The 25,968-nt window shown below is 39.3% G+C and overlaps 2 protein-coding genes across 3 annotated transcripts in view; one reads left to right on the top strand and one right to left on the bottom strand.

Annotated features, from left to right (window-relative positions):
* Nucleotides 1-3,641, bottom strand: part of SIL1 (SIL1 nucleotide exchange factor) — a 64,791-nt gene extending 61,150 nt beyond the window's left edge. For both annotated transcript variants that reach the window (XM_081855623.1, XM_081855624.1), the window contains exon 1: nucleotides 3,473-3,641. The gene's annotated coding sequence lies outside the window, so the exon portion shown is untranslated. The remainder of the gene's footprint in view (nucleotides 1-3,472) is intronic.
* A 3,057-nt stretch (nucleotides 3,642-6,698) lies between these two features.
* Nucleotides 6,699-25,968, top strand: part of MATR3 (matrin 3) — a 29,828-nt gene continuing 10,558 nt past the window's right edge. The window contains exons 1-6 of the mRNA XM_081855776.1: nucleotides 6,699-6,895; nucleotides 13,563-13,662; nucleotides 16,666-17,720; nucleotides 22,635-22,696; nucleotides 24,558-24,599; nucleotides 25,666-25,766. Of these exons, the coding sequence (XP_081711902.1) occupies nucleotides 16,827-17,720; nucleotides 22,635-22,696; nucleotides 24,558-24,599; nucleotides 25,666-25,766 (1,099 nt within the window). The 5' untranslated portion in view covers nucleotides 6,699-6,895; nucleotides 13,563-13,662; nucleotides 16,666-16,826. The remainder of the gene's footprint in view (nucleotides 6,896-13,562; nucleotides 13,663-16,665; nucleotides 17,721-22,634; nucleotides 22,697-24,557; nucleotides 24,600-25,665; nucleotides 25,767-25,968) is intronic.

The following is a 25,968-nucleotide window of genomic DNA, read 5'->3' as shown; positions in this document are numbered from 1 at the left end:
TTTACCTTCCCGCCGGAGCGGTACCTATTTATCTACTTGCACTTTGACGTGCTTTCAAACTGCTAGGTTGGCAGGAGCAGGGACAGAGCAACGGGAGCTCACCCCATCGCGGGGATTCGAACCGCCGACCTTCCGATCGGCAAGCCCTAGGCTCTGTGGTTTAACCCACAGCGCCACCCACGTCCCACAAGTGGCCAGTAGCCAGGTGCAAAACGTGGCTGGCTAATTCAAACACTGCTCAAAGAGGGCTTGAATCACTCCACCCCTCAAGATGACCTGAGAAGGAGATGCGTAAGGGCAGATAATTTTTTTCAGTCCACATTCCTTTCCGAGTAATCTTCTGAAGGCCACATGCTTGTGGGTAACAAGCCAAACACATAAGTTTGACTTTGTAGAGGAGGTTAGATTCTAGGGACAGAGTCACACACTGCTCTGTAGCCATCCAAACAAGTATTATCAGAATTCAAGGACACATTCCAGACAGGCCAAACAGGGTACAAGGCAGCGCCAGTGACCTGGAGAGTTTTGAGGACCCGATGGAGAGAGGAGGACTACCTTCACAAGGAGGTTCCCCACCCCCAGGACTAGGAGCACCCAAACAAGAGCACCCACTAATTTCTAGATCAGCCTTCCCCCAACCTGGTGTCCTCTAGATGTCGTTGGACTGCAACTCCCATCATCCTTGACCCCCAGCCATTCGGGCTGGAGTTGATTGAAGTTCTAGTCTAAAACATCTGGATAGCTGGGGATAACTTTTACTTAAAAAAAGAAGGCATTTCTATTAAGTGTTTTAGATAAAGAGATCCCAAAAAAATCTAAGAGAGGTATTCTTGTATGCAACCGCAGCAGTTTGTATACTTGTGGCCAAGGGATGGAAAGATCATGAGGCTCCAAAAATAACAGATTGGCAAATCAAATTACAGGAATTGGTGGAGACGGCTCAACTGACTAGTAAACTCAGAGGAAACTCAAAGCAAAAATTTGCGGAAAAATGGAATGGTTATAGAAGATATGTTCCAAAATACAATAATAGTTTTGACTCCGTGCTAGCATTCGAGTGATAAAGGAACTAAAAGGAGGTGGACAACAATTAAGGATTTATTATGTTTTCAGAATGTATTGGAAAATTTATATAGAAAGGTTTATTGTTTTGTGCACATTCGATTGTAAGATAAAATATATGCAAAGGGACTTGACAGGAAGTCAAAGTTGAAGAAAGGATTTTGGAAGATAAAAGGGGGGAAATTTACTTTCATTATTATCATTTTGTGTGCGGGTGTGGGTGTGTGGGTGTCTGCACATATGTGTGTTTTTGTATGGAATGTTTTCGAGGAAATAAGACGTTAAATAACAAATAACAAACTAAATATTGATGTATGTAATTCTTATTTCTTAATTATATTTAGTGGTTGTATGGCTGTATTGTTTTTTGTAACATAAAATCATTCAATAAAATCATTCATTCAATCATTCAATTATTTTTTTAAAAAAAACAACATCTGGAGAGCTACCCAAGCAAAACTTTTCCACTTGCCTCCATTAACGGCCTTCAACTTGAGGCAACTAATATAAGCTCATTTATTCTGCTAGCCCTTGTGAATCCTGTACAGTGCTCTTTTGCAAACAAAATCTAAATGTTGATATTTATGCCGCTAACATTTTGGCATTCTGCGTTTTGCATCTATGATGCCATATTAAACAATCTATAGGCTTTTAAACTGTGTATGTAAGGTTATTCTTCTCATTTCTTACCATGTTATGTATTTTTGTGCTTTTATACTGTAAACCACCCCTTGATCCTCGGATGAAGGGCGGTATAGGAATTCAATTAATAATAATAATTGTGTGGTTTTTTGAAATTCTGTTGCAAGTTACTCTATATGTCTATATCATTAAAAAGCAATGTGTTTCAAAAATTAGTGACATGCCAGAACTGTACCACATGTTCACAAGAATGCTAATGGACCAGGCAGGGGAAGAATAAGAAAATTCAATTACTGAGGCAAGTTTTAATGACTATAGTAATATACACACACACAAACATCAAGCACCAAGCTGCCTGTTAATTCTAGATGCAGGAATCATGAAATTAAGGGCCGAAAATACACTGTGAGTCTGCAAGTTAAGAAAAATACAAGCCACCACAAGCAAGGTACATAAAAATTAGCGAAAGCACGCCTCTCGTTAAGAACAGTTTCAGGTTAAGAATGGACCTCCGGAACGAATTAGGTTCATAACTAGAGGTACCACTGTACTTAAAGTTCATGTCACTATTTCACACCAAAAAGGTTGTTTTTTTGGTAATTAACCTAAGCGTGGATGTTATTTTTTATTGATCTGCAAGTTGCTTGCTGAATTTTTCTGGCGAAAGTGTGTAGTATAAATGCTACTAAAAAAATAAATAAATTCCAGACTAATTGAATAGTATCCTCTCAGTGTGTGGTAGAAATGTATAAATGCTACTAAAATATAAATTCTAGACTAATTGAATAGTATCTTCTCAGTCCACGCGCCATTTTGTGCTTTTAAAAGTACTAGACCGCCATTTGACCAGTCAAACACCCAACCAGTCATGTCACGGGTCTGCTGCAATCACCATGCAGAAAATAAAGAGAATGGGCGCCTTTTAAAAAAGCTCATACCTAGAACTAACTCAGTTGGTCTTTAAGGTGCTACTGGAAGGAATTTTTTTATTTTGTTTTGACTTTTAGAAGGCAGCCCTGTTTAGGGAAATTTTTAATGTTTGATGTTTTATGGTAATTTTATTATTTTGTTGAAAACCGCCCTGAGTGGCTGGAGAAACCCAGCCAGATGGGTGAGGTACAAATAATAATAATAATAATAATAATAATAATTTAACAACTATCTGACTTTTATGAGACATCTGAAGGCAGCCCTGCTTAGGAAAGTTTTTAATGTTTAATACGTTATTGTATTTTAGTGTTTTGTTGGAAGCCGCCCAGAGTGGCTGGGGAAACCCAGCCAGATGGGCGGCGTATAAATAATAAATTATTATTATTATTAATGACTGATGTTTTAACGTATTTTTAATCTTTTGTTGGAAGCCGCCCAGAGTGGCTGGGGAAACCCAGCCAGATGGGCAGGATATAAATAGAAATGATTATTATTATTATTTTGCCCAACATGGGGCAGGAACCCACGACACCCTGAGATCTCACGCTCTACCCACTGAGCTAGCCCATCAGCTTTATATGCCTTGGTCTAACTTGTGAGTTATTTTAAAAGGCCAACGGGGCTCATAGTAAAAATATTGAAAACTTCGCCGTTATTATGGAAGTGGAAACGGAGAGAAAACCTTAATTTTAGGAGAAGGGTCCTAGGCTACTCTTCACCCCCCCCCTCCCCGAAATGCTGGCTTTCTAAGCAGGCAGAGGGACTCCCGAAAAGGTCCCTCCATAACCGGAGCGCCCTTAGCCCCTGCCCAGCCCCGCAGCAGACTGCGAGCTCCTACCTGCAGCGCAGTTTGGGAACGAGACCTCACTGAGGACTAGAATGCTGCGCAGTGCGTCCGGGGAGAGATGCAGCGATGCGCGAGCGCCCAGCTGCCTGCTCGCGGAGTTCCAAGACCAACCGCTTCCTCCGATCCGCGAGGACTAGGGAAAAGTTAAGGCAACACGCTCCGCCAATCAGGAGCGGCCGCGTCACCCACCATCCTCTCGCCTTCGTCGCTAAGGGGCTGGGAGGGCGAGTGGCTGGCTCCGCCCATCGAGCGGAAAGCCACGCCCCCACGGCGGGGGCTGACACAGATATAAGAAAGAGCTAGAGAGGACCGTGCCGTGTTTCCTCAAACTGTTGTGGGACTACAGCTCCATCATCCTTTGTTTCGTTTCGTTTTGTTTTGTAATTTATATACCACCCTATACCCAGAGGTCTCAGGGTGGTTCACAGAAAAGATTACAAAATATTAAATTAGGGAATTTAATTTATTTTATTTTATTTATTACATTAAATTTAGGGAAGCTTTTAATGTTTGATGTATTACAGTATTTTAATATTTTTTTGGAAGCCGCCCAGAGTGGCTGGGGAAGCCCAGCCAGATGGGCAGGGTATAAATAAATTATTATTATTATTATTATTATTATTAAATCAAAATAAGAACAATGACCCAATAACAACATACACACCCCAAAAAAGAGCCACATTTTAAAAGAGTATAGGATGTTGGCTGTCAATCGGGTCAACCAAAGGCCTTGTTATTATTATTGTTATTATTATTATTTATACCCCACCCATCTGGCTAGGTTTTGTCAGCCACTCTGGGGGGCCTCCAGCAAAATATTAAAAATACAATAAATCTCCAAACATTAAAACATCCCTAAAAAGGAACGTTTTTGCCTGGTGCCTAAAGGTGTATAATGAAGGCGCCAGGCGAACTACCTTGGGGAGAGGAAATCTTTTCCTCCAGCCCTGTGTTCAAAAGACATCGCTGTTACTTTAATCCTAAGTAGAACCGCGAACGTAGTAAACTTAACCACGTGCGCTCTGGAAAAAGTTCTGCTGACCTGTGCGGGACTCACTCCCGGTAAATATTGTGCAATGTTCTCCTTAGGCTTGCCTGGTGCCTCCATCACATACCTTTAGGTGCCAGGCAGAAAATTCCACTTCAAAAAATAATAATAATTACTGTAGATGAGATAGCTCAGTCAGTAGAGCACTAGACCAGGGGTAGGCAATCTAAGGCCCAGGGGCCAGATCTAGCCCAATGGCCTTCTCAATGTGGCCCATAGACGGTCCAGGAATCAGCGTGTTTTTACATACATGAGTAGAATGTATTGTTTTATTTAAAATGCATCTCTGGGTTATTTGTGGGGCCTGCCTGGTGTTTTTACATGAGTAGAATGTATTGTTTTATTTAAAATGCATCTCTGAGTTATTTGTGGGGCCTGCCTGGTGTTTTTACATGAGTAGAATGTGTCCTTTTATTTAAAATGCATCTCTGGGTTATTTGTGGGGCCTGCCTGGTGTTTTTACATGAGTAGAATGCACTAGACTCTTAATCTCAGGGTCCATTGGGCAAAAAGATGCTTGCATTTCAGGGGGTTGGACTAGATGAACCCTTCTTGTCCCTTCCAACTCTACAATTTTCTCTGATTTTCCCAAGCCTTATTTAAACAACCTATGGCCTTTTAATCTGTGTGGTGGTGGGTTATTTTGCTTGTTACGATGGTATGTATTTTTGTGCTTTTATATTGTAAACCGCCTTGCAATCATCAGACGAAATGTGGTCTAGAATTGAAATTATTATTTTTTAAATAAAATATTTATTAAGGTTTTACAAAAAAGCACATACATACATACAACATAAAATAAGAAAACAAACATAGAAAAAATGCAGAAAAAATAAACAGAAAAATACACAATAAGAAAGATAACAGAAAAAAAAAATCCAATTTTTAACTTTATATTTGTTTAACCGTTTCTTGACTTCCTCACACCTCCCTTTTTTGTGTTCCCATTTACCCAATCAAGTTCAGCAGATCCTTGCCCTCTTTCGATTCTCATTGTTAATTATATAACGAATCACTCTTGCATGTTCCTTATAGCTTAATCACTTATACCGTGTTGTTTAAATTTGACATAGTATAACTCTAATCTTTCACCCTTTTTTAATTCATTTTTGCATACTCTTTCTAACTTTATCACTAATGCCATATTATTTTTTATCCAACATCATTTTAACATTCATAAATTTTACAATGTTTCTGCAATTAGTCTTTGAACTTCTTCCAATCCTCTTCCACCGACTCTTCTCCCTGGTCTCGGATTCTGCCAGTCATTTCTGCCATCTCCATATAGTCAATTACTTGCATCTGCCATTCTTCCAAGGTGGGTAGATCTTGTGTCTTCCAATGCTTTGCGATGAGTATTCTTGCTGCTGTTGTTGCATACATAAAAAATGTTCTGTCTTTCTTTGGCACCAATTGGCCGACCATGCCCAGAAGAAAGGCCTCTGGTTTCTTAAGGAAAGTATATTTAAATATCTTCTTTCACCTTTCACCTTTCTTTCACGTCCACCAAAGGTGAAAGAATGTACCTTCAGTTTCTTTACATTTCCAACATTTATTATCTGGCAAGTGATAGATTTTCGCAAGCTTCACTGGGGTCATGTACCACCTGTAAATCATTTTCATAATATTCTCTCTTAAGGCATTACATGCTGTGAATTTCATACCAGCGGTCCACAACTGTTCCCAGTCCGCAAACATAATGTTATGACCAATGTCTTTAGAACTGAAATTATTAATACAATAATTTAATTAATAATAATTAAACAACGACAATATCCTTTCAGATTCCTGTTTAAAGCTGCAATCCTGGGGAAGACTGAAAACAGCAAGTCTTCAGTTTGGCTTAAGCACATATAAAGGTCGGGTTAAAGGACACCCTCTTGAGAATTTAAGGACATGTAATATGAGAACCAGCCAAAGTGTCACAAAGCCCTATTCTGAATTCGAATGAACCGAGAAACCTGAACTACGAATACAATTACTAGAGACAAAAGGCAACAGCCGAACACGTCATCAGACCCACGTGATCCCTTACCCTTTCAAGAACGAGGAAGCGAGAGTGCGGGAAAGGGGGTGGGTGGAACCTTTTATCATCTCGCGATAGGCGCGGAGCGGGGCGGAGCAGTTTAAAGTGCGCAGCTTCTCGCGCTGGGGGAGCGCATGCGCACAACAGTTCTCCGCTGACCGGACGGCGCATGCGCTAGGCGGATTAGCGGTCTAATACAAGCGTTGTGGGGGCGACGCTTACGCAGCTTCGTTTGTGGAGGGTCTTTTTTTTATTTTCTGAAGGAGGTGGGGTCCCTTTTCCTCACATTACGTTCGTGGTGAGGACCGCAAATGCGTGAGAGGCTCGCTTTCTTTCTGAGGTAGGAGAGGGGTGAGGGGCCTGTGCCTATTCCTGTCAGGCCGAGAAAATGGTGGTTTTTTTTTCACCGTTCCAGCTGAACCGTTGAAAAGACGGACGGAGGGTGGGGAAAAGGGCGCGTTATACTATAACCTGAGGAGAATAATCCGCGCGTGTTGGGGTCGGGCCTGGGAGGCCATGGCGCCGGGGCGTGAGGAGTGGTCGTGCGCATGCGCGGGCGCGAGACAAACCGTGGGGCCTAGTCGGAGACGGGCATGTTGCGCATGCGCGGGTCTTGGGGCGAAAATGCCTTTTTATCCGTTGGCTTCCGCCTCTGGCAGCCTTTTTGTTCTCTCGCTATGGATAGTTCTCGTATCTCTTTCTAATCTAGTTATTTCGCAGCTCGTAAAAATGGTGTCTTCAGCTTAGTTGCTGCTGCTGAGAACTGGTTAAAGGTAAAGGTCGCACATAGTGTTTCTTTTTCTGGGTCCTCTGACCAACGCCATCCACAAAGGAGCCGGATATTTTGTTGCTGTTTTTTTACAAAAAAAAAAATTATTGGTTTTCACAACATTATAAACAAACACATAAGACAAACAAACATAAATCATAGCCTTATTGAAAATTATACTTATTAACGTTAAGTGACTTCCTCGCATCCCCTTGGTTGAATTTCATTGCATATCCTTTTAACGGTTTTCCAAATCACTGTTCTTGTAAAATTTAACTTAAACATTAACATCCTTAGATCTTCACATTATGAAATTAAACATATTAATTCATCCCTTAACATAAATAAAATCCTAAGCCAATTAAGTATCTGCAAGCTGCTTTCAGTTAATTTAACTTAACATATTTAACTAAGTAATCATTAAAGGACCCGGATATTATTTTGAAGTTGCTGCTTTCAGCTATAATAATGCCTGAGGTATATTTGAATAATTGTCTTCGCAGCAAGGAATACCATTGATTCTTTGTCACGCAGTGCGCTTGGTAAACTGGGTTTTTATCAAGCAAACTTAACTTCGTTCACAAAGAAGCCAATGTTTACTGAGTCACTGTCCTCCAATGTAGCATAGTATACATTTTACAATAGTCCTAGTAAAATGCATTGTAGTCGACATTGAGATAGCCAAGTTATTTCTGCACTGAAACAGTGAAGACTGCAGGTGGGAGCTTACAAAGTGAAACAATGCATCCCACTACCATTTTTTAAATTATTGTATACATCCTACTTTGTCACATGCTAGCTTCCCAAGCTAGAACCTTTCTCCTCATTCTAGTTTCTTCCTGTGCCCAGAAAAACAGCAGATGTTTGGTCACACATTCACCATCTGGTTGAGAATTAATCTTGGTCAGCTATATTTGCAGCCCTCTTCCAGATTTTAAAAATCTATAAATACATTTGCATACTCAACATGTCTCATGAAAACTGTTAAAATCAAAATGGCAACCATTCATACATGCAGTTTACTACATTGTGGTCAGAATCTTCATGAAAAACATGCTTATGTAAAGCTGCTTGGCTATTTTGAGTTGATTGATTACTCTCCTAGCAATCTGTAATATCTGCAATCAGAGATGTGTGACTTTTTGGATTTTTCCCCCCTGTTGCCCATACTTGATAAGAGGTCTGAGTTACATACAGTAAACTAAAACACATGTTAATCTTGTTAAATTTACATTCTAAATAAATATTTGAAAGCCCCAGTAATGAAAATTAAGATATAACAATATAAAAGTGTCATACATTTATATGTATTTTTAAATGCAGCACTGAAAATTAACATTCCAAACCCTGAAGAGCTGTGAGCATAAATATAGATCTGACCTGAAAAAGTTCTACATCTTTGTTTTTGAGTTGACTAGTATTGTATCCATTACAGTAGCCAAATTTGACTTCTAGAGTGTGTTCTCATTGTGCTAAATTTTATGAAAAATTTCCAACAGTGCTATTTTCCACCCCACATCTTTGGTTGCAGTGTTGAATTGGTTAAATATTAATCAGCTAAAAAAGTTCCCTGGTTAAATCAGGCAACATATTAACCATTTTAATAGACATGTCTCTAAAAATTGATGCTTAGCGTTGTCTTTGCCATTTGCATTCCACCTTTTCTCACACAGGAGGAATGGCTTTTCTAAGTTGATGCTCTTGAAGATGTAGCATCTAAAAATAAAATGTGTTTCATTCTTAGAAGTTAAATATAACAGTTCAATCTCCTAGATCAAACTTTGTTTCCAGCTTGTAGGCCTACTTATAATGTGATATGAATATGTTGGGATGGGAGGAAAGATCTAATGTGGTATCATCTCTCTTGTCAAATGTTGATTTCAATAATATTTTAAATGTTCTTAAATAAATTCGGTGTTTTATACTTTTGCAAACTTCTCTTAAAAGGTTTTCATCTAATAAGTGATATAACAATTTTGTTAAATAATCATCTACTCTATTCCACCTTTCTCCCTAGTGATAGCTGCTTGCCTGGTAAATCCCATTGAATGGAAAAGCCAGTTTGAGTGCCAATCTGGGAAAAGCACAATATAAATAATAAAATAATAGTACCTCTGAATAAATATGCCTTGGTTTATGGTGTGTGTATCTTAAGTATATGCTTACTGTCTCCAGCACTCTTGGTTCATTTCCATCTAAATTGCAGGTTTTTCTTGTGCCAATACAAAATGCAATAAGTATCACCTTAAAGACCAACTAAGTCAGTTCTTGGTATGAGCTTTCGTGTGCATGCACACTTCTTCAGATTTCGTGTGCATGCACACGAAAGCTCATACCAAGAACTGACTTAGTTGGTCTTTAAGGTGCTACTGGAAGGAATTTGTTTTGTTTTGACTATGGCAGACCAACACGGCTACCTATCTGTAACTGCAATAAGTATGTCACTAAAAACTCCATACCAAAAGATAAAGAAAAGTAATGCTATTAATATTGTCCTTGATTTGTCTGAATTGTACTTGTTGGGGTTCTGTTTGGAATTCATCTAACTCCAGTCACATTGCATGAAAATTTGCTTCCAGGTCCAATTAAAGGTGCTCACATTTGTGCTTAAAGCGCTAAATAATTTAGATCCCAAATATCTCACTGTTTCCATCCCTCTCTTAATGCCTCAAATGGCCTTCTTGGGAGTTCTGCCACCCAGGTCTGGGGTGCATAGCAGTCCAAGAGAGGGCCTTCTCTGTTGAAGCCCCTAAACTGTGGAATTCCCTCCTCACAGAAGTGTGGACAGCTTCATTATGTAGTTTTTATTGTATGCCGAGTACATACTGCAGTACATACCGAGTACATACATACATATTTGATGAAATAAAACTGATACTCCTCCTACCTCTTACGTATTTTTTTAAGGAAAGCAGTGGCAGTACAGTGTATAAATCTCAAGGCCACTTGCAACTGTGAGGCAAACCTCACACTGGTGCTAATTGAAGGTCAAAAAGTGCCCGTTACTTATTTAAATATTTCTCAACTAAACTTTCAGAGGATGTATAACAAAACGATGTGCAGCATAAAAATAGAATACCACAATGGTATAGGTGATTTGACAATATTTTTTCCAAGCATAATAATTCTATTTCAGCAAAGCATTCTCTGAATTCTGGATCTGAAATTTCAATAGACGGTCTAAAAAGTATTTTTCCAACTCATTTGGCGCCAGTTTGAGGTTTGTCTTACAGCTACGTTGAAGTTTTTTTTTTTGCCACTTTCAGTGTTTCTTTTCTTGTGCAGATTCTTGTTACTCTGTTCTGAAAAAGTTTTTTTTTCCTCAACAAGGCTCAGCTTTACTCCAGAATATCAACTTTTCCTTTGTTTTTGTGGGGAGAGGCCATTTTTCTGAGGTTTTTTTTTTTTTTTTTTAGATTTCATCTTTTCACATCTGTGTTTTTTGGTTATCAAGGGTGCTGGGTTTGAGACATCATTTGGTTACCCATACTTCACAGGTTTGAATAAACCAAATTACATATTAGTAATTGGGTCAAAGAAGTGGGAGGATCAGAGAGCAATGGTCTTCCACTGGCTTGGAAACAAGCATTTTGATTGGGAGTGGAGAGTTTGAGGGCATACCAGTGAATGATTGGATCATTTTCTTAGGAAATCTGTTTGTTTTCTTCATCAGGAGGCTGCACTACTTTATCTGTTTTTCATTGAGCCAGATGAATACCAAGAATTCTTGAGGATACACTGAATGTTACTGTGTATCCTGAAACCCTAAGAGGAATATGCCTGCTCAGGGATACTACAAGCAAACCATTTTTTCTCCCCTCTACTCCCAACCAGCTTTGTGTTTTTGTTTTCCAGCTGGCACTCAAAACATCTTGTCCCTTGTGGAGGTCCCAATTGAGTTAGAAGGGGAGGGGTGCCCCCTCTTGGGTCTCTTAACTTTTCAGTAGCCTTTCTGCATATGTTGCAGTTCATCAGAGCATTGTGATTTCTCCCTCTTGTTTCACAGTGACCGTATTCTGGCTCCACTTTTGCTAAGACTCATCACTACCTTAGTTTTCTGTTAAAGGGACTGAGGCATCTGTGAAGCAAATCAAGTCTTTAATTTAACCACAAATAGAATCCATTGCTTTCTAGCCGTGCGTAATTCTTGGTAAATATATACATGGGCTTAATGTAGAAATACACACACACTAGACTGCACTAAATCTACACACTTATTGTACTGTAGCTAATTTTTTTAATAGTCTGCATTTAGGCTGTCCCTAGGGTTCCAGCCTAAAAGCCAAGAATTGCTATGCACAAGGCTTTCTTACAGTTCTGTTAAATAGATATTCTGAATATTAACCATTATTGACTACTTCATTATGGAACTTGCTCCTGCAGGAAGTGAACTTTACTACCTCAATTGTTTTTAAATGGATGCTAAAAAGCTGGTTGTTTGCATCTAATTTTAACTGATTATGGCTGGCCTGGGCTTTTAAGCATAATTTAATTGCTGGTTTTATTTATATTTACTATTTTACTGCTGGTTTTTACTGGATTCTTTTTTAAGTTGATCTGAACCTCCTTTGAAAGGGCTGTGCCAAAGATGAAGAATGTTCTTGAATGTTCTTGATTATGTTTAACTTACAAACATTCGCATAGAATTATTTGCAACTCACAGATGGCTATAAAATATGGCTGTAACTTCAGGTGTTTGCATGTGCAATGCAGTTTCTTTTTCACAGAGACATACATATCACATATAGAAGATACAACCTCAATTGATTTTAAAATGGGCACAATTCAAAATATGGTATGCAAGATTTGATAAAATATATAAGGTTGACAAAATTAAGTTAGTCTGTATTCTGAAGAGCATTTCCTCTCTTTTCTTTTTGCATAAGACATAAAATGATGCCATATAGAATTTATCTTTGTCTCTCATAATCCATTGAGATGTAAATTTTCTTGTAATTAAATGCTCATATTATTCTGTACATTTTGCTCCTATGAAGTTGTCACTTTCCAGTTTTCAGCCAGTTCTATTCTAGCAGCTACTAGCAATGGCCCACTTATGTGATGCATCTCTTTTTCAGGTTCTTAAAAACTATCTAGTGATGTTATTCCAGGATCCTTTGCTAGGTGATGGTAATGGTGTATTTTATGTTCTCAAACATATTTTTAGAGATCTCTCTAATAGAGGGACTGAATCACCACATGAAGATCTTGTTTCTCTGCATCCCTTGCTTCTGAACCTTAAATGGCGTAAGGTTCCATCATGACACTTGACCAAAAGAGTACCTAAATACTGGCAGTGGACTACTTTCATTCATCGAGGGAGAGAATTTGGCCTCCTATTTGTGTTTGCCTCTTTCTCTGCCTGAATTCACACCCCAGCATGCTCTGAGCCATGTAGATTCATCACAATTCTAATTACTTGTTTTTGACAGACTCCCCAACAAAAACTTGCATCTCTTGTAAGACAAGTATTTTTTGCAGTTTACCCTGTAGTGCTTCCCCTTAACAGCAGCTGTATTCAAATTCGTTGGGGATTCAAGTACTACTACTACCGCAAGATTTCTGTTCATATGAGATGGTGAAACTGCGTTGTAGAAGTTGAATCAGATTCTAAACTTGAAAAAGTGGAGGAAACCACATGCTGGCATAAGCTTAGCAGCTCCTTTCTCAAGGAAGTGTGTTGGGTTTGACAGAGGCCCATCTAGTCCATCATTCTGTTATCACAGGGGCTAACCAGGTGCCTGTGGGAAGCCCATAACCAGGACATGAGTGCAATTGTCCTCTTCCATTGTGATCTCTAGCACCTGGTATTTAGAGAGATTGCTCTGATACTGAAGTACGTAAGCCAGTATGACTAGTAGCCATTGATAGCCTTATCATTCCTTCCTGTTTTTAGGATACTAGAAGAAATACCCGTAAGAATGCTAAAGATATCTTCCTAATTTCTTTCTAGTTCATATTCCTTAATCATGTGTTTCGAAATACAGTTAAACTGTATTCCAACTCTTCTTACCTAGGAGCAAGCCCCACTGAATTCAGTAAAACTTCTGAGACGATATGGTTAGGATTGCACTGTTAGCTGAACTACAGAGAAGTAATAATGGCCCTATTTCTATGGGGGTATTGTCCCTATTGTCCCTATTCCCTCTTCCCCAACTCAATTTCTGTCAATGCACTACCTCTTTTTAGTGTTCTGTTTTTAAGGCTTGTTTCTCTCATATCTTCTTTTTCTTTGTAGGTTAACATCGCTTTCATAATAAGCCTGAGCAGTCGCTCCTTGTGTGGAAACCAGGCTGTGCAGTGAAACCATCTGCTGTCCAGCCCAACTCTGTCAGGAGGTACTCTTCAGATGCTCCTGGGTCTGATACTGTCCAAAACCTTCAGCAGCTAACTCAAATCAGAGGTGTAGAGTTCTGAATTTTGTAAGGAACATAACCAGCCTTGCAAATAAGTCTGCCCATTTATATGTGGACTTGAAATACTTCTCAGAATCCATATAATGTTCTTACTTTAGGCCTTTAAGGAACTGTTCTGGGGTTGCAAAAGTAAAAATCAAAGAAAAACACACAATTGGCGGTGTTCCTACCTTGAAGTAATTTCAGAGAGGTAGTCATCCACACTACAGAAAGGAACCCCAGCCTGCTGAAACACTTGAAAAGTGCTTATTGGCTCAGACTTGCACTGTTTTAAAATAAGTTTGTTTATTTCATGTCTTTGAATCTAAAGGTTGACATCCCTTTCCTTTATGACTGAACTTGAATATCAGGCTTCTATGGTTACTCTCACCTTTCTTCCAAACAAGAGCCTGTTTACATTTTATCAAAAAGAGCTTTTGGTAGTAGGGCTTTGCAGGTCTACTGCACCCTCCAGGGCTTAATGCAAGTCAGGCCTTGTAGTGCATTGTCCCAGCATCTGTTTCTAATTCAAGGTTCTGTCTGAATAAATCTTGCAGTACCAGGACACCTATGTATCTGCAGAGCCTTCCTACGTCAATGTATAACTGTAGATGACCCATGCGCATCTACAAAGATGAAATGTGTGGATTTTAAAAAATCATGGTTTAGGCCCCTTTCTTTGATTCTAGCCAGTTTGTTAACTACAGACACCTCTATACATTAAATTAATAGGGTTGTAGTCAGCTAATATATACTCAGAGTAAATGACCCATTGAGATTAATGGGCACGACTAACTTGGGTTCATAAATTTCAATAGTTCTACTCTGAGTAGAGGTTAGTTGCCTACAACCCATAGTTATTTACTAACCTTTGCTGATGACTTAAGTCTCAGATCAAGCAGGATTCTGGGAAGTTAGGTGGTGAGCTATTAAATTACAAATATTCCAATTGACCTCTGTTATCGCAGGTAACGGAATCCGAAAGACAAGCAGTTGCTTTGCTTCTGCAAGGGAAGGTGCTGGCTATATAATCCACATATGTACAGAACGCTAACTGGGCTTGGTAGTGATCTTTATAATTCATCTACTGGGGCTGGCACCTACTAGTCTGGGAGTGAGTCACTTGCTCAATAGACTAGTGGTTGTTTACAAGCCTGAAAAACTTTTTCTTGTGATCAACAAAAGTTCTTGTTCAAACTGTGTGTGATGCTGTTGCTGAGCATGTGATTGCCAGCACCTCATGCACACTTGTTAGAATACCATTTTGCTCAGAAATTCTTTCTGTTTTGCCACTGGTATGGATGGTATTCTTTTCACTTGACATTTGCTCTCTCTTCTACTTCTGTTGACATCTGCTCTGCACTTGCAATACCTGGACCATCCTTCTAGTTCTACACTTGCATCAATGCTTTTCAATTGTTCCCCACCCCCATGGTACTCAATTTGACAAAATGTAACTGGACGTTACAGTGAAAATTCTCGTTACTATAATAGTGACACAACTGGTAATCAGTTAACGATAAGTAACTATTTACATCACAGTGTTTGAGAGCTGTGTGTTAAAATAGTCCGTGCTATCTCTTCTCAGGTGATAAAAGTGCATGTAATACAGGTTTTCAGGCAATATAAATATCCATCTATATGGTTTAGCGTCTTAACACTATCAAAGTTAATCAGATCTTTAGTAAAACATTTTCACTTACGACTGAAACATAATAGGTAATTCTAAGAAAATGAACATTTCATTAAAACTTGCCTGAAGGTTTTGTCATCTTTCCCTGCTAATTGGAGAACTGACCATGGAAAACATTCATTAGTCTTCTGCCCATCCCTAAACTATTCCTCTGTAGGTAGAATACTCAGTATTATAAGACTGCAGTTAGTGGGATTTTCGGAAGTGCCTGAGTAACTTGAGGCCTCAGTTTTCTGTGGAAGTTTATAAAACTTTCACTCTTGGGTACTTTAGAAAAATCTCATGAGCTCTTCTCTTCTTGTAAGATGACTTTGTAGAGAGACAAGTGGGCTTCTTAATGTTCACTGTTGGCATAGGAAGACCGAGATAAGCACTGCAAGAATAAAAAAGGGCTTGTTAAAAGAATAGTCATGTCATGGGAAACTTACTACCACCTGTGGCTATAGCTTACAGTCAAGTCTCATCTGAAAGATAACAGTTGAACAACTTGCTTGATTGGAATAGTGCCATAGCATTTCTCTTCTTTAAACAAAATTGTAGTTTCCCAATTCAAGTATTAATGAGGTCTGGTCTTGGTTGGCTTGAAATCTTAGCGCAGACTAATCTGCCATGTTCACAATGTAATGTTAAAAATATGCAGGTACAGTTCACATGTGATACTAACAACATATTACTTGAATGAGAGGTCTTGTGTGCTTCTACCAAACTTTAAACCTGTTTTCCTTCACAAATCTTATAGTACTAATTCAGTTCTACTGAGTGTAAATTATTTGGTCTCACTTAGTAACTCTTTCATTAGACACATGTCCAGATATCAGCCACTCCTAAGTTCCTGCTCTCATTTCCTCTATAGGCTTAATGTTCAACAATTTGAGTTACATTTCTTGGTTCCATGACCTGTGTATTGTCTTTTTCCTGGAATCCAGAGCAGTAACATAAGATGTATGCACCCTGCTATTCAATAGGGGGCTTGAAAACAGACGGTTCTGTACAACCAGTGCTTGAAAACAGTTTCTCATCAAAACAAAAGTGCACATTGATTGGCAACAATTGGTGCTTATCTGGGGGGAAAGCTAGATTTTCACCTGAGGGCTATGTATAATAGGGTTCTGGGTTGCATCTTCAGTCTGTTGACGTTGCATAATGAAAGCCATGTAAGATCTTAAATTGGTTTTAGATCAACATGATGCATACATTTTAAAACTGCATCTTCATAAAGGGATTTATGACTAAAACTGCTTGTTTTTCTACAGACTTGTCTGGTGTTCTCAGCTTGAAGAAGATCGACAGTCATTATTGATCCCTTTTCTTGGCGTTACCTTTTTGAAGTGAAGTTTACCTAGCTTTCTAGTGTGAGCTTTCTTTTCAGACATCTCTCACGTTTGATCCATAATAGACAATCTATAGTTCAGCAATGTCCAAGTCGTTCCACCAGTCATCTCTAAGTAGGGATTCCCAAGGTCATGGACGTGACCTCTCTGCAGGAATAGGCCTTCTTGCTGCCGCTACTCAGTCTTTAAGTGTGCCAGCATCTCTTGGAAGGATGAACCAGGGTACTGCACGCCTTGCTAGCTTAATGAATCTTGGAATGAGTTCTTCATTGAATCAACAAGGATCTCATAGTGCACTGTCTTCTGCTAGTGCATCTTCCCATGCCTTACAGTCTATATTTAACATTGGAAGTAGAGGCCCACTCTCTCTGTCTTCTCAGCACCGCGGAGATGCCGAGCAGGCCACTAACATTCTGGCCAGCTTTGGTCTGTCTGCTAGAGACTTAGATGAACTGAGTCGTTACCCTGAGGACAAGATCACTCCTGAAAACTTGCCTCAAATACTTCTGCAACTTAAAAGGAGGAGAGCTGAAGAAGGCCCTTCACTGAGTTATGGTAGAGATGGCAGATCAGCTGCACGGGATCCACCGTACAGAGTTCCTAGGGATGATTGGGAAGAGAAAAGGCATTTTAGAAGAGATAGCTTTGATGATCGTGGTTCTAGTCTCAACCGAGTGGTTGACTATGATCATGGAAGTCGTTCTCAAGAGTCTGTTTATGACAGAATGGATTATGAAGATGACAGATTAAGAGATGGAGAGAGGTATAGGGATGACTCTTATTACGGTGAAACCTCGCATAAGTATCGTAAATTTGACAGTGAGTATGAGAGGATGGGTCGCGGCCCTGAGAGATCTCTCTTTGAGAAAAAGAGAGGTGCTCCTCCAGATAGCAATGTTGAAGACTTCCATGGATTCTTACCGAAGGTCTATCCCCATCTGTGCTCTATCTGTGATTTGCCTGTTCATTCCAATAAGGTGAGTTAAGCATCAGATGCTTATTTTTCTTTACTTTGTAGTCCCTGTTGCTTGTTTCTTTGCCTCAGTTTCTATGTTCTGATGACTTGCACAAAGGACTCAAAAGAGTTTGATACATGGTTTATTTTCAGGGCAACACATTAAACCAGGGCTTTACATTAATATTTGTTTCACCCATATGGCTTAACTGCAGGTCAGTTATCATCTAGTCTATTTTATATTTTGCATCTGCATAGTCTCTTAACTTAATTTGGTGCAGAGGTTTTTCATTTTGGTTTGCAGTTATTCAAGAGGCTAGATTCAGCATTCCTTCCCATCTGTCTTGATTGCTGATTGATTTGTAGTTAAGATACGTCCTTGCACAACTATGCTTTTTTTCCTCTTGTCCATGGCCAACCAGAAAGCTTAATGTAGAGTCCTTGAAAAGAATTATAGGATTGCAGCTCACATTTTTAAATGAGTTCATTCTTTTTAAAAGTCACTTTAAAAACTGTTTTCATACTGTGTCTGAGACTTCTCATTTTATCCTCCCCTTTCACAACCTTCTTAAACACTTCAGTCACTTTTTATTACTACATATTGCATCTATCCCTTTTTAAAATCTCAGAAACATCAGTCTGCTGCTGTGCTATATCATGCTCTTGTTGGCATTCTCTACTTATAAGATTACTTCCTTGTTAAAATTTTGATCCAACTTCATTCTTCGTAATTAGGTTCTTGAACAAAATAGCAGGTGTCCTAGTATAGCTGTATTCAGATTTTCTGTTTTACAAACTAGTCATCTATTTGTCAACTGGATACTGTCCTTGCTTTTATTTTTTAAAGCATGATGCGTAGAATTCCAGGTAAGCATGCACATTGTGTTCTTAAGTTGGTTTCATTGGGTTGCCACTAACTGTATTCTCAGAAAATACCTTTATGAAACAAATCTGTTTTAGCAATAGTGAAAAAATGAAATGTATTTGCTCATCTTATTTATTGTTTGATTATCTACATATCAAAATTCACATTTTTTTTTTCTTACCAACAATACCTAATTTGAAGTCTTTATGGGTTACACTGAGGTGAATCTCAGATCTACACAAGTTTAAAGGATGCAGTTATTTAAAACACTAGCAACAGAAAATATCTTAAAATGGCATTTTTGTGATGTTCCATTGTGCACTTAAACCTACTCTTCTGGACAAAAGCTCTTTTCCTTAAAACATCTATTTCTCTTCAGCATATTAAAGTCTATAATTTCACCACAGTGTATATTCATTGATTAATTCAAAGGTTATACATTCTGAACTCTACATGCAGAATTCAGCTAATTGTTAAATGTTTAAAGCAGTTAAAGCTTTTATAGCACTGATAAAAAAACAAAAACCTTAATGGAAAGATGTTGCTAAAAGTTGAGGAGACAGAAATCAATATGCAGTACAATTTGTTCTCAACTGAAGAAGACTTACATTATAAAATTTGTATCATTGAAAGAAAAAATGCATGTTAGAACACCTTTGTATTGTTAGAGTTAAGAGCTACATTGCCAATTTTGTTCCTTAGTGCAAGCAGTTCTGCTGAGGAGAGGGACACATTTTAAGGGGGAAATCTTCTAACATAGGTTATGTTAGACCCGCTATATACCTGTGGGTATAGGACAGTATACAAATTTAATTATTTAATTTATTGTTGTTGTTGTTGTTTCTTTTCTGGAAGTTTAAAGTTAACTTTGTAAGTGGAAGCACTTATGCAATCAGCATGTGAAATTATGGGAAATTTCTTAATACATGCATGCCATGAATCAGGTTTTTTAAGTACTGTATTTGTCATCTTAAAAAAAAACAACCCACTGACAATACAATAAATTCATTTGAGACTGATCTAGCTAAAAACACATAGCCAAGCTTCCAGGAGTGCCTTCCATGGGGCCAGATTACATACGATAGCTGGAAGAGGGGAATTAATTATCCTCCCACCCAGCACTTTATTTGCTGAAGTGCCATCTCGTCATTGTGGACAGTTTTCATCAGGGCTCCCCTTCCCCATTCATCAGATAAGCATGCACATCCACACACCCCTTTATGTCTGGTGTGTGTGTGTTTTAAAGTGAAAGATCCAGTCGTCTTGTCTATTGGGTGATATCCAGTGTTAGTCATACTCAGAGTAGACTTACTGAAATCGTTGGGCTCTGGGCCATTGATTTCAAAGTATGATTTAGATGGATGTCACCAGTCATGTCTAGTTGCACACTTCAGCAGGCAGCTTCATGTTTAGACTTTTTCTGACTAGAAGAAACATATTGCTGTAATTTCAGATGTTAGCCATACACACACACACACACACACACACAAGCTCTAGTGTTTCAGGCTTGGGATTTAAATCTTGTGAGTTTCTAAGTCCTGAACTGTGCAGTACTGAAACAAATTTTATTTGAAGAAAGCTTTTTATTAGGTATTCTGTGGTTTTATTGTGTATTTTTATGCTGTGAACCACCCTGTGATCTTCGGATGACGATGGTATACAAAATTAATAAAAATAAAAATAATAGTAATAATTTAGTAAGCAGGATTTAGGAATCTGGAATGAATAGGTTTTGACACTCAACAGTTTGGTTTGTCTGGGGAAAAAATCTGTGTAGAGTTTGGGGTATTTAAATTAGAGCAAGAAAAGCTTCAACTGTTTCAAACAGATGAACTACTTATGCATTAGTGGGAAAAGGCTGTGGCTGTTGAAGAATGTTTTATCTTTTCTTGGGAGGGAGAGGTGGGAAGTAACGTTAATTATTCCTTACCTCTGTTAATCAATATCACTGCTAATATAATCTGTAGTGGGGTTAGTCAGGAGTGCTTTATCAAATTGAAGAAAGAACCAGGAAAACTCCCATTTACTCAGGATCCTCTGCTTGGTAATCAGACACAAATGTCTGGCGGTCTGTTGAATGCTGGCGTTGATACAGCTGGGCGGGGTATCCTGTTTTATATGGGAACCAAGTGTTGACATCCTTTCACCTTAAATTGTGTGTGAAATTATTAGATTTAGTAGGCCTTCTGTATTTTAAAGTTTATATATTAAATGCCTTATGATTGCCAAAAAAACCAAACATTGAATATGAGAAATTGTACCCATGAATCTGTAGCACATTGCTTTTCATGAATCTGCCATTGATTGCAAATGTCCTTTAAAAAAAAAAAAAAGCAGTCTATGGTTTGCAGGGGCCAGTATTGTACTTTATGCCGCTTCTCAAGTTGGTGACCCCTGCCACAGACCTATCTAGATAGTTACCGTATTTACTCAAATGTAATACTCACATTTTTTTTGGCCAAATTACATCATGAAAATTAGGGTGTGCATTAGATTTGATGCCACATTTACATTTGCCAACAAATACTTTTCTGGTTTCAAGGTTTTTGAAAATTTAGGTGCAAATTACATTCAGTGGTGCATTGCATTCACGTAAATATGGTAATACCATTCCTGGTCACTTACCTATGGCTATCTGTGTTAGTCTTTAATGTTAAACGGGGATTAAAAGCTAGTTAAGGAACTGGTTAATGTTAAAGCATGATTAGTATATGTGATTCTTTCTCCTTTTCATTACAAGCTGGTTTTCTGAATGATACAACACAAAATAAGGCATGCTATCTTACTAGCAGAGTCTTGAAAATAATGAAAGGAATGTGCCCTCTTGCTGCATCTCTATTCCTTCTTCTCCTAAAAGTATTGTTCTGTGCAGCAGCCACAGTATTCAGTTGTTCCTCCCCAGCCTGGAAATGCAGCAGACTATTTATCTTAGTAGGGACACTGATCGCACTGTGGTCTAAACAACAAAACCTAGGGCTTGCAGATCAGAAGGTCAGCAGTTCGAATCCCCACTACGGGGTAAGCTTCTGTTGTTCGGTCCCAGCTCCTGCCCACCTAGCAGTTCAAAAGCACATCAGGTGCAAGTAGATAAATAGGTACCACTCTGGCGGGAAGGTAAATGGCGTTTCCGTGCGCTGTTCTGGATCGCCAGAAGCGGCTTAGTCATGCTGGCCACATGACCCGGAAGCTGTCTGTGGACAAACACCGGCTCCCTCGGCCTATGGAGTGAGATGAGCTCACAACCCCAGAGTCGTTTGTGACTGGACCTAACGGTCAGGGGTACCTTTACCTTTATTTATCTTAGTGGAAATGTACTTTTGCAGAAGCATTGTACACCAACAAAAGGCAGCCTTCTATTAGACTTGCATTGAAAACAAGTTTTAATAACTTCAAAATGTATCTTCAGGTACATGTTTTATATCCTGATAGCTCCTTTTCCAACTTTTTGTAATCATTAGAATGCAAAACTCATAAGCAGTAGGTTCCATCCAATAGTGGCTTTGCACAAGTGGGGAATAACTTCAGTTTACACACAATGAGTTTCACTCAGTATTTCCCATTCACCCACTTCAGCTCCCCTTGTCTCCTGAAAAGCTGCCCTTGAAGAGTTGGGGACCCTCTGTAACACTATCTGATACTATGCAGAGTTGCAGCACATACAGGGGCTTGCTCAGAATTGGCTTCCTAACGTGCTTCCCGCTGGCACAAAGCTACAATTGGATACAAACTAATCTGATGTTTGAATGTCAAAAAGAGGGACATAAAAGTTCGTTGGGCAAAAGCACCACTGAACACTTACTTCAGAGGATACATGTATAGGATTGCATAGTTAGATGGCTGATTTAACGCTCAGGTTTACACTTTTTGCAGAATACACTGGAGTTCTGATTGTCATTGTTTGGATGACACTTTTGGTACCCTTTTGATCATGATACAAGTCTGCTAAGATAAAGGCATTCGTTCACTTACACGTGAGAATTTGGTTGACTTGCAAATGATTCCGTAGGTGTTTGAAGTAAGTTTTAAAATAACTTTGTTGTCGATAATTTTGACTTTGTACTTTTGCTGCAGGAGTGGAACCAGCATATCAATGGAGCAACACACAGTCGACGTTGTCAACTTCTCCTGGAAATGTATGGATCTAAATGATTTTAAATGTCCCTTTTTCATTGTAATTGCAATGTATATTTGTTTCAGGAAACTTCAAAGTTACAGTATACAAAGTTTGAAAACAATTAGCTTATTCAAACTGTTCCAGCAACAAACAAGAATAGATCACATCACATCTTCAAGCTGACACTTGGCGTACTATTTTAAATTTGTTTGAAACATTCCATGAAGCTATTTTATCTTTTGTAGAATATTATACTGACATTTTTGGCAAAGCAGTACAATAGCTGCATAAAAGCCCCAACCTTCACATCTGACTGACATCTACATAATTAACTATTTGGGGGTGAGGTCCATATTAATATTACAAAGAAATGTGGATGGTTGGTTATGGACTTGGGGCTCTTCACCAGACTTATAAACATTTTACAGGTGATAGTCAACTATGACAGCCTGCTTACACACCGGACTTCCCATGTCTTTCCTTTCCCATGTGCCTCTGAAATGTGCTATGGAGAGTTGGGGAACTGCAGATGAGAGACAAGGAGGTCATGTCCGAACTGCTGGTGCAAAATTGGATCTCGCTCCATATCTTGTTAAACCACTCTTCTTTAAAGCCATCTATATTAGCGACTGTGGGACGCGGGTGGCGCTGTGAGTAAAAGCCTCAGTGCCTAGGACTTGCCAATCGAAAGGTCGGCGGTTCGAATCCCCACGGCGGGGTGCGTTCCCATTGCTCGGTCCCAGCGCCTGCCAACCTAGCAGTTCGAAAGCACCCCCGGGTGCAAGTAGATAAATAGGGACCGCTTACTGGCGGGAAGGTAAACGGCATTTCCGTGTGCTGCGCTGGCTCGCCAGATGCAGCTTTGTCACACTGGCCACGTGACCCGGAAGTGTCTCCGGACAGCGCTGGCCCCTGGCCTCTTAAGTGAGATGGGCGCACAACCCTAGAGTGGGACACGACTGGCCCGTTCTGGCAGGGGTACCTTTACTTTACCTTTATATTAGTGACTATGAAAATATTCCATGGCAATCAATTTTATACATGTTAAGGGGGAAATATATTGACATGAAACCTGCTGCAAATCGGTTGTAATTGCATGACCCCAAGTTTTAACATGTTGAGTATGTAGAAAGAATTTATCTCCATACCCTTAATATAATTCTCTCATGGATAATAGTTCATTTTATAAATCTCCCAAGTCTCCTCATCCGTTTTCACAAGACTAAAAGTGAATTTGAGTATTCTGTCATAAAATCTCAGGGTGCATTGAGATGTTGCATTGATTTAAGCAAACTTACAATTCAGGTTCAAATGGTATACAGTATTCAGAATAGGTTACATTATTGCGATATCCACAGAACTCACTTCCAGGTATGTATGCAATGGATTCTGGAAGCTAAAGGTGGATTGTAGTGGCCATTTGGTTTCACATTAACTGATACGTTTCATCAGCTCAGATATATTTTAACAGTACCTTTCTAGTGACAGAAGCCTCTTTGAGCCAGTGGAGACTTCCACAAATGGAAGGGGGCGCAAGGTTCACAAATTCCTCCTTTCCAGTAGCCTCTTCCATCAGCAAAATTATTCCCAAGCCCTCTAGAGCAAATTTGAGAGGCTAAAGAAGGAATAATCTGAAATTTTCTTACTCTTTCTGTTCATGAAAGCTTCTATACAGGAACCTTTCATCAGCAAAGGGACACAATTGGGTATAATCCATCTGAAATAAGATAAGGCTAATAATGCTGAGGGGGTTTTATTTTCTGAATACATATTTTTTTAAAAATTAATGTGCTAAGGTAGAAAATATATCTGCATAGTATCTCTCCAGCCAGGATATGAGTTGCAGACAGTGATCTTACAGACTTTGTTTTCCTTTAAAGATATCCTGAATGGAACCCTGAAAGTGATTCTGGACCTGGAATGTAAGTAAAAACTACCAAGTAGAAGGAAACAAGTTTACAGCTTCTCTCAATACCATGATGCAGATGAGCTCTGGAGCTAGTTGAGTAGTTTCCTAGTATAGTACTGAGATTCAGTGCTAGGGGATTAGAAAATGATCTACTTAGCTTGAACCTGAGCAGTACAGTGGGGAGTATATTTCCAGAACAGCACACATGGATATCATTCAAGGGGGATATCATTCCCTCAAGCAAGCTGAATTCCGCCCTAAGCCACTTAGGTGGCATTCAACTACATTTTACTCATGGTAGACCCATTGAAAGTTTGGTTCCCGGACCTGGGCTTCCCCACTTCCGCCTTAAAGTTTGCATCTACATGGCATAATAATGCCAGCACTTTGCAAAAGTTGAATACATTGCAGCATTTTCCATCTGAGCAGCAGCAGCCATGTATGTGGTTTTCTCCACAAACACACTCCTCAGGAAAATCTGTGGGAAGCCCCATGAAATCCTCCCTTGACATTTACAGTACACTCCAAGGTTAGACACTCATGAACCAGCTGAGGTGGCTGGGGGGGGGGGGGGAGTTGCAACACGTATGTCTTCTCACAGGTCTAATTACCGGCTGTAATGTCATTCACCCTAGAGTTAATTAGCCAGGACACATCCTGTCAAAAATAGATGCTGCCAGACCAAGCGTAATTGTGAATGGCTCGATTTCATTGCCCCGCTGAAAGGCACTGGATCACTTTTTAGTAATCAGAAGAGTTAAAATTGTCAGATATTTAATATCGCCTGTTAGAACGTTTCCACACAAACTGCATGCACGAATATCACTGTCAGAAGTGATGCGTGAATGGATTAGCCACAAGCTTATCTGAAATTTGTGTGAAGAGGCCTGCAGAGTAAATACCCACGACTATCTGCACATAAAAGTAAACTGTGATGTGGTGGGACTCTGGCTCACCACCTTTTGACTTTTAGTCTGACATCTTTGCATTTGTATTCAAAACTAGATTGAAGATTATGTAAATATTTTATTTTATTTGAAGGTTAATGTGGATTCATTTTTGTGTGTGTGAACTTCCAGGGGTGATCCGTTTATGTTGCAGTCAACAAATCCTGCCCCGGGAATTCTGGGGCCGCCACCGCCACCATTTCATCTGGGAGGGCCACCAGCTGGGTCGAGAGGTAATAATATGAAATGCATCTTGAAGTGGACTCTTAAACTTGTAGTTCCTGGCTATATATAGTATGCTTTGCTGGGCAGTAGGGAATTGTGCTGTGCCGATGTCTTAAGATCCGTGTGTCAGGGACAAGCAGGAGTCCAAACAACGGGCATGGGGGCAGGAGGTGGATCTGGGGAAGGCATCAGTGATTTCCGTGGTTCTAT

The sequence above is a fragment of the Podarcis erhardii genome, assembly GCF_964252035.2.
Source record: "Podarcis erhardii genome assembly, chromosome: 3".
In the NCBI taxonomy this organism is placed as follows: Eukaryota; Metazoa; Chordata; class Lepidosauria; order Squamata; family Lacertidae; genus Podarcis; species Podarcis erhardii.
This window is presented reverse-complemented; position numbering and strand designations above follow the sequence as displayed.